Source organism: Toxorhynchites rutilus, chromosome 2, assembly GCF_029784135.1.
Source record: "Toxorhynchites rutilus septentrionalis strain SRP chromosome 2, ASM2978413v1, whole genome shotgun sequence".
NCBI classification, from domain to species: domain Eukaryota; kingdom Metazoa; phylum Arthropoda; class Insecta; order Diptera; family Culicidae; genus Toxorhynchites; species Toxorhynchites rutilus.
The window spans coordinates 14,812,248-14,824,867 of NC_073745.1; the positions used below are offsets into that span (position 1 = coordinate 14,812,248).

General features: G+C 40.2%; 2 protein-coding genes across 2 annotated transcripts; both read right to left on the reverse strand.

The window, feature by feature from the left end:
• Positions 1 to 403: 403 nt before the first annotated feature.
• On the reverse strand, positions 404 to 3,580 carry LOC129765553 (uncharacterized). Its single transcript, XM_055765958.1, has one exon. It carries the CDS (start codon positions 3,578 to 3,580, stop codon positions 404 to 406), a length of 3,177 nt encoding a protein of 1,058 aa, XP_055621933.1.
• Positions 3,581 to 3,605: 25 nt separating this feature from the next.
• Positions 3,606 to 5,642, reverse strand: LOC129765554 (uncharacterized). The gene has a single exon (XM_055765959.1). The coding sequence runs from the start codon at positions 5,640 to 5,642 to the stop codon at positions 3,606 to 3,608; it is 2,037 nt and encodes a 678-aa protein (XP_055621934.1).
• Positions 5,643 to 12,620: the final 6,978 nt, after the last annotated feature.

Here is a 12,620-nt window from a genome sequence, read left to right on the forward strand (position 1 = left end):
TAATAATTGAACACGAGACTAATCTAACTATGATTTACAGAACAAAAAAGGTTGAATACATGAATTTGAATTCTATGCCCCTATTTCATGATAATTATCTGCTCCACTGACAATTGCCAATATTGTTATCACATTCTATGCGCTACCAATACATGTATATACTAGCTCTACCTCTGTCATCATCGATGATTGTGGATGCTGAACGTGTTGCCAAATACCCGAATTATCTGCCATAATCAAAAAGGAGTTGGCAACTCTCGTACATCCTCACCCACCCAGAAATTGACGATTTATAATTTCTGAAAAGATAGAATTCTCTTCGAACATTTAGGAAAGGGAGGGGGAAGGATCACTCATTGGTTGTGCTGATTCATCATGATTGGTTATGCTGCTTAGTAATTTCTTACACAGGTAAGATGCAGATTTTCTCCACTGGACGCTTTAGATTGCCATTCGCCGTTTTAAGAGTGACCACTCTGACGATGCCATCGGCACCAGGATGGACTTCAATTATTCTGCCCAGCCTCCAACGCATGGGTGGCAAATTGTCGTCTTTTATTATTACCAATTTTCCTACTTCGATTTTAATTGCTGGACGCCATCGTTTCGTTCGTGCTTGTAGTTGCGATAAATATTCCTTTCGCCATCTAGACCAAAACGTTTGAAGTCTGCGTTGAATAAGCTGCCACTGATTCAAACGGTTTAGGGGAATTTCCTCAAGATTCGGTTCCGGGATAGCTTGTAATGATTCACCAACCAAGAAGTGAGCGGGAGTTAACGGCTCCAAATCATTTGGATCATCGGAAAGCGGGGTGAGGGGTCTTGAGTTCAGGCATGCTTCAACCTGAATGAGAAGGGTATTCATGTCCTCTAATGATACAGGATTCTCTCCAATAACCCTTAATAGATGGTGTTTCGCTGATCGCACTGCTGCTTCCCATAAACCTCCAAAATGGGGAGCACTGGGGGGATTGAAATGCCACCGCATACCTTCATCGGCACACACTTTGGACACCTGCTCTCTGTGTTGTTGATCCTTCAGCATAATCAATAATTCCTTTAATTTATTACGAGCCCCAACAAAATTCGTGCCGTTATCGGAGTACAAACTACTACATTTTCCACGACGAGCAACAAATCGACGCAACGCTTGTATGAAACGATCCGTTGATAAGTCCGAAACTAATTCCAGGTGGACTGCCTTTGTACAGAGACAAATAAACACAGCCACGTATGCCTTATGAGATTGGCGTCGGGGACCGGGACGTATGTAGACTGGTCCAAAGTAGTCTACTCCTGAATGCAAGAATGGACGAGATACTCTAACTCTTGCAGCTGGTAATTCACCCATGAACTGCTGTGCTAGTGTGGGTTTGGAACGAAAGCATTTCACGCATTTGTGGACAATCTCTCTAGCTACATTTCTTCCGCCAAGTGGCCAATATCTGAGTCTAACTGCACTCATCATTAGCTGAGGTCCAGCATGGAGTAAACGCTCGTGATATTGCTTCAATAATAAACGGGTTAGTGTATGCCGAGCTGGTAATACTGAGGGATGTTTAGTATCCTCCGCTTCATTCGAATGCCTCAATCGGCCTCCCACCTTCAAAATATTGTCCGCAGAAATATATGGATTAAACCATCTCAATGGCGACCGTCTTGGAACTGCATCGCCCTTAGCCAAGGCCTTCAATTCCTCTGGGAAAACTTCCTGCTGAACTCGTCGGATCCAAATAAATTCCGCCCGTTCCAATTCTATGGTGGATATAAAACCAGTGATTCGGTTTTCTCGGTTTAGAAGATTCATCAACCGCAGCCAAATAGCCGTCTTTCTCAAAAGATCAGAATACGACGAAAACATTGAAATGAACCATTCGTTGAATTCCGTTGCCGGTGATACCGGATTTGCAACAACCGTTCGCCGTTTTTCTATGTCAGCACTTTCAGGAATTTCTTCATTAGAAGCTGGCCATTTGCTCTGTTCCAGCTCAAGCCATCCTGGACCATTCCACCAAAATTTATTATTTACGATATCTTCTGGAAATACTCCTCTCGAGATAAGATCTGCCGGATTGTGAATGCCCGGAACATGCCTCCAGGTGTATCCGTTCGTGATTGTTTGGATTTTGGACACTCTGTTCGCTACAAAAGTGGTCCAACAAGTAGGTGATGCCTTAATCCAGCGCATAACGCATGTAGAATCTGTCCAGAAGTAAGCGTCGATATTTATCTTTATAGATTCTTTCACCTTTTTGAATAATTGAGACACTAAAAGCGCTCCACAAAGCTCCAAACGAGGAATAGTTTGACATTTGAGGGGTGCCACTCGGGATTTTGAAGTTAACAAACGAACCATAACATTTCCTGTTGCATCCAGACTACGAAGATACAAGCATCCACCATAAGCTCTTTCTGACGCGTCGGAAAAACAGTGAATTTCCATACGAATCGCTCTTGGAATAATCACACAGCGTTCAATCCGAATGTGGTTTAATAAAGGTAGCTGATTTTGAAAATTTCGCCAAAGCTCACCCACCGTCGAAGACAATGGTTGGTCCCATCCAATTATCTGTCCCGTTTCATCTTCTATAGTCCATAACAGCTGCATGAATATCTTAGCCGTTGTTATAGTTGCCCCAACAAGTCCCAGTGGGTCGAATAATGTAGCAATGATTGATAAAACTCGACGTTTCGTTAGAGTTACGTTGTCGCTCATAGTTGGAATATTGATTTTCAATTTCAGTGTATCTGAATTAGGCATCCAAATTAGCCCAAGTGTCTTTACAGCTGGATCGGGATCGAGGTCAACTTCCTCGGTCACTCGTATTGCCAAATTATCCTCGGGAATCCCTTCAAGAACCTTTGAATTATTCGACGCCCATTTCCTCAACTTGAAACCACCTTTCATCATCATTTTCTCCAATTGAATTCTTAAATTGACCGCATCATCAAGATGTTCCGCTCCCGTTATAACATCGTCCATATATGTGTCTTCACACACAGCCCTTGCTGCGAGTGGAAAATTACCTCCCTCATCCAATGACAATTGTTTAAGAGTTCTCGTTGCCAGGAACGGAGCGGGTTTGGTTCCGTATGTAATCGTACTCAGCTCGTAGATTCCTATCTCCTCTGATTCCGAAAATCGCCAAAGTATTGACTGTAATGGTCTTTCTTCCGGTACGATATAGATTTGCCGAAACATTTTTTCAACATCGGCCACCAACATAATTTGTTTTGTTCGGGAACGAAGAATAATTGACCGTAAATCTTCTTGAATTACCGGTCCCGATAGAAGTGTATCGTTTAAAGATATTCCTGAAGAAGTGGGACACGAAGCATCAAAGACCACCCGAACCTTAGTAGTGGTACTATCCTCCTTGACCACTGGATGATGCGGTAAAAAGCACCGCTTAACCGAACCTTGAATCATGTCTTCGATCTTCTTCATGTGCCCCAGACGTAAATATTCTTGCATGAATTCCACATAATGTTCCCTTAGATTATTATCCCTAGCTAATCGTCTCTCTGTTCCATGCAAACGACGAAGTGCAATATCTTTTGAGTTCTCAAGTTTAACCATGGCAACTTCGTACAATTCGTACAATCTATTCGGCAACTCGCCGAATAGATTGTACGAATAATGCTTCGCAACGTGCTTCCTCCGGTGAATAATTAACCGCTGTTTCGATTTCCTCACATGACCAAAACCGAGCAATTGAATTGTTGAGATCCTCTAATGCAGAAGTATTGCAATTGACTTGAACCGAACGCCCTCTACGGGGTGCTCCACCAGAAATAATCCATCCAAAAACAGACTCCACCAAAACCGGTAATCCTTCTCCTAACGATAATTTTCGTCCAGATTCGAAAAACCCGAAAAATGATTCTACTCCCAGAATCATATCCACAGCTTGAGATAGGCAAAACGAAGGATCAGCTAATTGTATTCCCTCTGGTATATTCCATCCCTTAGTGTTAATATTTGCCGTTGGTAGATTTACAGTCACCTTCGCTAATACCAGGAAATTTGTTGTGAGTGAAAATTCCGTCACCCGTGATTTTACCGTAGCATCTATTGTTTGTTTAACGTTGGAGGTGGATTCTGCAATGCCCACAACAGACACGTCTGCCTTATGTCTATCCACCTTGAGCTTCTGACTGATTCGTTCGGAAATAAAATTGCTTTCCGATCCCGAGTCCAACAAAGCCCGAACTGGGTACCGATTGCCGTGTTTATCAACAACTATGACAACAGCCGTAGCCAATAGAACCTGCGATGAAAAACAGTGAGCAGCACTGGAAACCAAAACATCAGTGGCTGCTATGTTCGCCACTTCAGATGTCGACGGAATTGGAGCAGATTCCAAGGATGCAGCGGAGGATACAGCGCGGGAGTTCCTGTTTTCGTTCCTGAAGCAGACCAGAGTGTGATGCCGACCGCCGCAATTTCGGCAGGAGTTTTTCGACTGGCATACTTTCGCGTGATGACCTGCTCTGAAGCAGTTTCTACAGAGATAGTGTGTTTTTAGCATTGCATCTCTTTCTGGGACAGTTTTCCTGAGGAATGCATTACACTGGAAAAGAAAGTGCTTTTCCTTACAAACAGGGCAATTAGTGCTTGTTGATTGTGTTCCATAGTGACTAGTTTTGAATAAAGTTTGTTTATGTTTTTGTTGTGGGTGGAAAGAAATGTTGTTTTTATGATCATCGATCCGTGAAGGTAGTGAGTCCAACATTTGCACTCTGCGTTGTAGAAAATCAGTGAGATCTTTCAAAGTCTCCTGCTCCTTGTTTGCCGAAAGTTCTTCCCAGCCGCGTCGTGTAATAGGGTCTAGCCGTGTTGTTAAAATATTTACTAACAGCAGATCACGGTAGTCCTCTGGTTTCACAATTTGATCCAGGGTTTTGACAGCTCGATCGAATGTGTCTAAGAGTGTATGCAATTCCTTGGCAGATTCTTTAGTGTTTGTGGGTAGTTGGAAAAGTGATTGAATTTGACGTTTCTTTAACAGCTTGCTGTTGTTGTATCTATGAAGCAACATATCCCAGGCGATTTCATAATTTGCTCCCGTGAGCGGTAGTGGATCAATGAGAGCCTTCGGCTCCCCTTGTAAACACCCCTTCAGATAGTGGAATTTCTCCACATCTGGCAGGTCAGTTTTGCAGTGTATGAGTGAGGTGTATAAATCTCGAAAACTCAACCATTGATCGATGTTGCCATCGAATGATTGCAATCTGATCTGTGGTAAGCGGACATGTTCTAATGTTCCATGTTGCATGGTAACATTAGCTGGAATGGATTGTGTTGATGATGACTGTTCCTGTCTCTCTCTAACTTTACTCAATAGAAATGATTTGACCTGATAATAACGATTACTGAATTCAACTCGCTCTTTTTCATAAAAATCTTCCTCGTCATCGAAATCATCGTGACATTTGATGTCGATTAAAGTTTCTGAGAACTTCTCCCACGCAATATCTAGTTTCTCCAAACGTACTTCCAGTTGGCAGATATCAGTCTCGACGTTCTTGGAACCTTCCACAAATCTCCAGATGTCGTTAAGACTTGATTGAGCATCCTTCATAGAGACTATGAGGCGCTTCAACGAAGCTGATTTTATGGTAGCAGATATGTTCGGCATGATGACGTAACGGAAATTGGGATTCAGGTGTAGTAAGTGCAGTAAGACCTAGCTTCGCTAGGCATATACTATGTTGTTTACCTGACAAAACAGGTTGTGGCGCGTCAGTGCAATCCAAAATATATGATCAAATGTTGTTGCGAACCAGTCCAACGCTCAGCATAAATTGATGATGTGATTGATCAATGGGTGTTCGAAGGGAAAATATATGTAGTATGCAAAATAACCTGGCCACGGCTGGGCATATACTGCAGCACTGACCTTCACAAAATATTTGATGATTCGTACAATTGATTCACCGTCAAATTGCAAGCGAGAAAAATATCGCTCCAATGCTCAACCAGAGTGTCACAGGGATTGCGTGATGAATAATTCGAAGAGGAATTCAATTTCAATGTGTATTTTCTGATCGTCCTAGCTTCTTAGGACATACACCATCTGTTCACTAACCTGGACAACTATTTTTGTAGGCCTCTTCTATTTCCAACGCTCGGTAGTGTGGTGCGCTGATTGAATTCGTCCGCCGATTCGCTCGGATGATTGTGTCCGCCAATTAGGTGGTCGAAGACTATGCGTCGACGGTTGTGGGTCCGCTGGTGATTATCCTCGTTCGCCGCAGAACAATAGATGAAAGTCGAAATGTGGTGTAAGTATATTGCGTTTCGATTCGGCTGGACATATACTGCACTTAAAATTTACCTTTGAAAAAAGTACAGCAAACTTGCCCAGCGATGAAGTTGATTCCTTATGGCCTCTATACTTCCGGATAATGGGTTGAAATTCCTTTGCGATGGCAAACAATACGCCCATTGAATGCACAAATCTCCAAATCTTGATGACTTTTGATGATGACCGGCCAATCCGGCTCGAAGGACCAAAAAATGTTGGGATACTGAACCACGACTTCCTGGGTTTCCGGTTCCTGACGGGTTTCCTTCGATGAATACCTTCGTCGATCCAGCAGGCCAACACTTCGAAGAAATACAGGGCCAATCCACGTAATAATTGAACACGAGACTAATCTAACTATGATTTACAGAACAAAAAAGGTTGAATACATGAATTTGAATTCTATGCCCCTATTTCATGATAACTATCTGCTCCACTGACAATTGCCAATATTGTTATCACATTCTATGCGCTACCAATACATGTATATACTAGCTCTACCTCTGTCATCATCGATGATTGTGGATGCTGACATGTTGCCAAATACCCGAATTATCTGCCATAATCAAAAAGGAGTTGGCAACTCTCGTACAGTTGATAAAAAATGATTCAAAATATTTCTCACTATTCAAACGAGTAAGACAGAGCTAAGTACAAGAGTATGCGAGATTTAGATTATTAAACATAATAGTCATGTTTTATCTCTAGTTCAACAACTACATTATTCCCGAGCAACCAAGCATTTCTTCTCATTTTTGAGCCAGCATCTGATTCAACAAACTAATCATCGAGGTATAATCGCAAACTTGTCATTCTAAAATATGCGATCAATTAAATGGAATATTATCTCGTATGCTGTATTAATTTTACCTACATAACGTTCAAACGTCCGAAATTATGCAACCGACACAACGTTCAAACACCCGACATTATGCAACCAACATGTCTCCTATAAACGGGAATGAATACTTTCACTCCACGGAGTTCTTTTTTACACGCAACTGTCCGTGACAATGATGATAGACACAAAAAGATTAAGTGAAATGATGTGACGTGAAAGCGAACGTGGCAGTGACGACCGGAACAAATGGTGAACGGAGGGAGCGATGTCTGGTGAATACGGCGTGTCATCATGACAACATTGCATAATGGTCCAGGAGATGCATTTAAGTGGAAATTCGCATTTAGAGCACGACAGTTATTCTCTAGACAAAAACTGTCTTCGACAAAGTTGTTTCATATGATAGATCGCTCATTTTTATGTTATCAAAAATAGGGTGACCAAAATTGTCGATAAAATAAAAAATATAACTTTCTTATTTTTATAGATAGAGGTGAACATAGTTCGACAATGTTGTAGTCCCAGTTACATCTTTGTAGAACAATTTTTTTTCTATCTCTTGAAATAACCTATACAGCGCCTTTTTTCTAAGTTACGTTACGTTGTTTTCTTGCTCTAGCTTTTATATTTAAAATTCTACATACAAACTGTTTTTGAAAGACTTTTAGAAGATACTAATACAAACATTTTGCGATGCAGAAATTGTCAATATCTCAACTTCACTCAAAGATATTGATAATTCTTCCCAAAAACACGCTCTTTTCATTTGTTTGTCATTCTTTCTGGGGCAAACAAAGTTTATTGGCGGCATTTGAAGAAGCATATTTTACTCTACATGATGTGTGATCTCCAAAACTAGGTTATTTTTCGTGTTTAAGTAAATTAAATTTGAAATCATGAATTTTTGGGTAAAAAAACATCAATAACTTCGAGATATATACAAGATCGCAAAATTTTTGTATTAGTAAGCTCTAAGAGTGCACCCGTGGCCGAGTGGTTAGCGTCTCACATTATTATGCCGGGTGTTCGGGTTCGACTCCCGTTCTGGCCGGGGAATTTTTCGTCAGAGAAATTTCCTTTGATTTGCACTGTGGTCACGCGTATTCTAGAGCTTGCCCCTCGGAATACATTCAAGGCGTGTTATTTGGCTTAAGAAATCTCAACTAAGTATTAATAAATGACGCTAGTTGATGCATACGCTGAGACGGCAAAAGTTCCACAGGGAACGTTAACGCCATTCAAGAGAGAAGAAGCTCTAAAAGTCTTTCGAATATAGTTTGCATGTAGAATTTGAATTATAAAAGTTAGAGCAAGAAAACATTATTTTTTAATGGCGACCCTAACATAACTTGGAAAAAAGACGCAATATCGGTTATTTCAAGAGATAGAAAAAAAAACATTGTTCTACAAAGATGTCTCAAATAACTGGGGCTACAACATTGTCGAACTATGTTTACCTCTATCTATAAAGATAAGAAAGTTATAGTTTTTATTTTATCTACAAGTTTGGTCACCCTTTTTTTGATAACATAAAAATGAGCGATCTATCATATGAAACAACTTTGTCGAAGACAGTTTTTGTCTAGAGAATAACTGTCGAGCTCTAAATGCGAATTTCCACTTAAATGCATCTCCTGGACCATTATGCAATGTTGTCATGATGATTAACAAAGAACGGAACGAGCTAGACTTCTTTTTTGAAAGCAAACCATTGTACATCTGGATTCCCTTAAATAACATTTAAGGTGGTTTTTCTTTAAACTGATGCAAACAGACGGTGCTTGATTCCTCAAATCAAAAGTTCGTTGAAAAAAATTGACGCCAGTTCCGGTCAGAAGTTGAAATGTTCGCATTACGAATACACTCGCGAGTAAATATTCACTTTATTACTATACGCCATGTTCGCGAGTTTGACCAGTGCTTACGTCGATAATTCGCGAACAAAACTAGATTTATAATCTAGTTCATCTTGATTCATACGCATGCGAGTTTGTTCGAATAATTCGATTTGCGAGCATAGAGAAAAGTAAATTTTAGATTCAAGTAGAATTGAGGGTCATATCCAGTCATATTTCTATGTTATTTATATTTTTTTATTAAATTATTATTAACTATTATGCGAAGAAAAATTATTTCATAAATTTAACAGTTTTTCGCCGAGCTGTTTGTTTTTAAATGCCTTCAAATTATATATTTTTTTAATTTAGTTTAATTTATTATTTAATTTAATTTATGGCAGCTACCCAAGTAACGAAACCGCTCAACTTATGTGAGAAAGGTGCAATATGAATCCTCAGATGTTAGAAGCAGGGGGATATTCGGAAATGTTTGAACAAAACAGTAACAGCTAATGTGTTCACTTCGAAAAATTAATAGGTACTCGAATTGAGCGCGGGGGAAAAACGGAACATTGATTGGCGCAAACTCGACCCATATGTTCTAGATACGCACGGATAAGATCGGACGCTAACACCCGGCGCTCCAAGCGGTTCTGGGCGCAACCGAAACGAGTGGGGGGATATCATGGCCACCGATGGTGACTACTGTATGTACGGTCCACCCGATTAGAACAAAGTAAAACTCGGAATCTTACACCAACTAATCACCGGCAGCTAATCGTCACGCTGTTCATGCAACAAATCAATTAATATTGGTGTGCTGAGCGTCACGGCAGCTAAGTTTGTGTCTTTGGTGTTTGACTAGTTCCGAGGTGATGATAGCAATCTCCAGCCGGCCCCCATTTCGACTCAGTGGAGCCATTTAGCCATTATTCGCATGATTCGCAAAGAGCCTGTACCAACTTCGGCGAGGCGGAAAACAGTTTTGCAATTCTATAAATTATGATAGTAGGAGAACATGCTTTTCATGAATCGAAACCAGCCTTTGCTCGTGGAAACATGCCAACAAAATAATTGCGGATATTAATAAGCCGCGAAGTCCAGCATAGTACCTAATGAGATAATCGCGTTTTCGGTGTCTACTCGCGGAACGAATCAATTTGTTGTATGTCCCGAGGGAGCTGGAAGTTATAAAATGTGCTAAAGTGTTGCACAAAGTTTCATTCTCGCCAGACACTGGCCTTGAATTCACAGAAAATTATCTCGCATGAGAAAAACATGCTCTACTTTAATGTTGCTCTACCCTCGTCCCATAGCTCTTTTTTTTTTTTAATTGTATATTCCGGTTGTTCTTGGTCCCATTTAAAACAAACCGATGATGGTGAGAATTCGCTGCCAACATTGTCTCCGATTCCAATTCCATGCACTTGTACAATTCACCGGGAACAGACAATGCTCATTCAATCGAACGCAGGAATGTTGCATTCGATACGCTCTCCAACTCTATGGCGAATCAATCCGTCGAGTAACATTGCTTCTGTTGAGGGAAACGACAAAAAATCCGACGCTGCGACGCTAACGTTAATCAAAGAAAGTAATTCCAACCGGAGTCCATCCCACAGAGAGAAAGGGGGGCGTGAATTCTACTTTGTCGCTGGTAGTTTGCTGCCACACGATTCGTTTTGCTGGCCGGACATTTTCGAATTGAAATTGGAAATGTATTAATTTGGTCAGCGCTGCAGACTATCTGACTGGTTGCTGCAACGTCGCATGTGTCATCAGTCATCAGTTAACCCTCTACAGCCCAAGCCCGCCTTTAGACGGGCTCCGCGGATTCTCTTTTCATATTATTTATACATTGTTTTCAATGTTCACCCCCACGAGAACGTCTTTAGAATATTTTCATCTATCACAATTACACATTGCTTTTATGCTGGCAGCATTCTGCTAGGAGTATTTTATGTTGAAAGTCGGAAATTCGAGATAAAAGTGGAGTAGGTTTTTTTAGATAAATAAAAAACTTGGGCGGTAGAGGGTTAAGTCAATTGATAATAGGGGAAGTTGGGGCATAGTGGTCACCCTAAGGAACATGTCCATTTCCAGCGTCCACAAACCGATTCGATTCCCGTTTCTCGAAGAATATTATAGTTCAACTCATTGTTCTTAAAGATAGCAAACGACTTTTACTATAAAAATCCAAAATAGTACACTTTTCATCATTAGAAAAAAGGTAAAAAATCGAACTTATTTTTTGTTTGGAGGCAAAGGTGTCACCTAGTGGGGGCAAAGTGGTCACTCGCACATATCAAGCTAAATGGAATAGATTTATGTGTTTTTTCGTCCAAATTTATTCAAATCAAATTTGATATAGTAGGTAAATGTATGATAATAAGCTTGGCCTATTCACCTATAGTCTAAATTCAAATTTTCTCATGCATACAAAAACGTTGTATAAAAAACACATAACGTTCCGCATAATGAGGCTTGGTTTAGTTAGAGTGGCATGTTTATCCAGGGTCAAAGCCACAAAAAAATCTTCTACAAGAGCAGAACGTGATGCGGTATATCAACTTTAGTAAACAGAACATTGTAAGTTGTTATTCACTTATGACCGCTTTGCCCCCAAACATCAAAGTAATTACTATGCAGATTAATTGCTGAAATTATGAAGATATCTGTTAACCTCTCCTAGAATATGTGAATAGTCGTCTAAACTGATGATTTGTCCAATATATCAGATTGAATAAACTAAGTTTCACGAGAAATTCCTTAGATACCATGCGCACAGAACTATGGCCGAATTGCTATCGAGAGAGCAATTTCTGCTTTTGTTTGTATTTTGACATGCAACAGCTCTACTGAAGTACAGGGTGACTCAAAAGTCATTAAATTCTTCAAACTTCATGACTATCAATACGACATCTATAGTTAATAGTTATACTACCAAACAAGCAGATGACCACTTTGCCCTCCATGACCAATTTCCCCCCACTACCCCTATTATTTTGCATTTTAGGGAAGTTTATGTCCTCAGAAATGTTATTATGAAATGAGTTCTCGATAATTGATTTCATTGGAAAATTAAAACTAGAAGTATGAGATCACCTCAAGAAATAAAGTATTGCTGTACCAATATTTAAATGCGTTTTTCTCGAAACCATATTTAATTCAGCTAGTGGTATCGATATCTCGGGATCTACTCGAACGATTTAGCTGAAATGTTTTTTCAGCATGTAAAATAACTTATTCATTTTTCAATTCGTTCTGCGACACCCCGTTGCTCCAGAACCGATACCACTAGCAAGGAATCGATTGTCAGACAGCATCTACCCAGCTGTCAACAGAGTAATAATCATTATTCGTGCACTCAAAGAATGGAAAACACATCTTCAAATATACAGTAAATAATAACTAAAATACCCAAACATTTCAATTTATTTATTCCTTACATCCGAAAGATGCAAAAACGGGTGATTGGTCATCTAGCTAGCACCGATGACGATAAAGAAGAATTCTACGCGCAGCTAGAGCGTGAATACGATCGCTGCCCAAAACACGACATCAAAATCGTCATCGGTGATTTGAACGCTCAGATCGGCCAAGAGGAGGAGTTCAGACCGGTAATTGGTA

What these genes read in the sequence shown, in the direction of transcription:
- LOC129765554 (XM_055765959.1), bottom strand. Translation starts at nt 5,642, where the DNA reads ATGCCGAACATATCTGCTACCATAAAATCAGCTTCGTTGAAGCGCCTC.
- LOC129765553 (XM_055765958.1), bottom strand. Translation starts at nt 3,580, where the DNA reads ATGGTTAAACTTGAGAACTCAAAAGATATTGCACTTCGTCGTTTGCAT.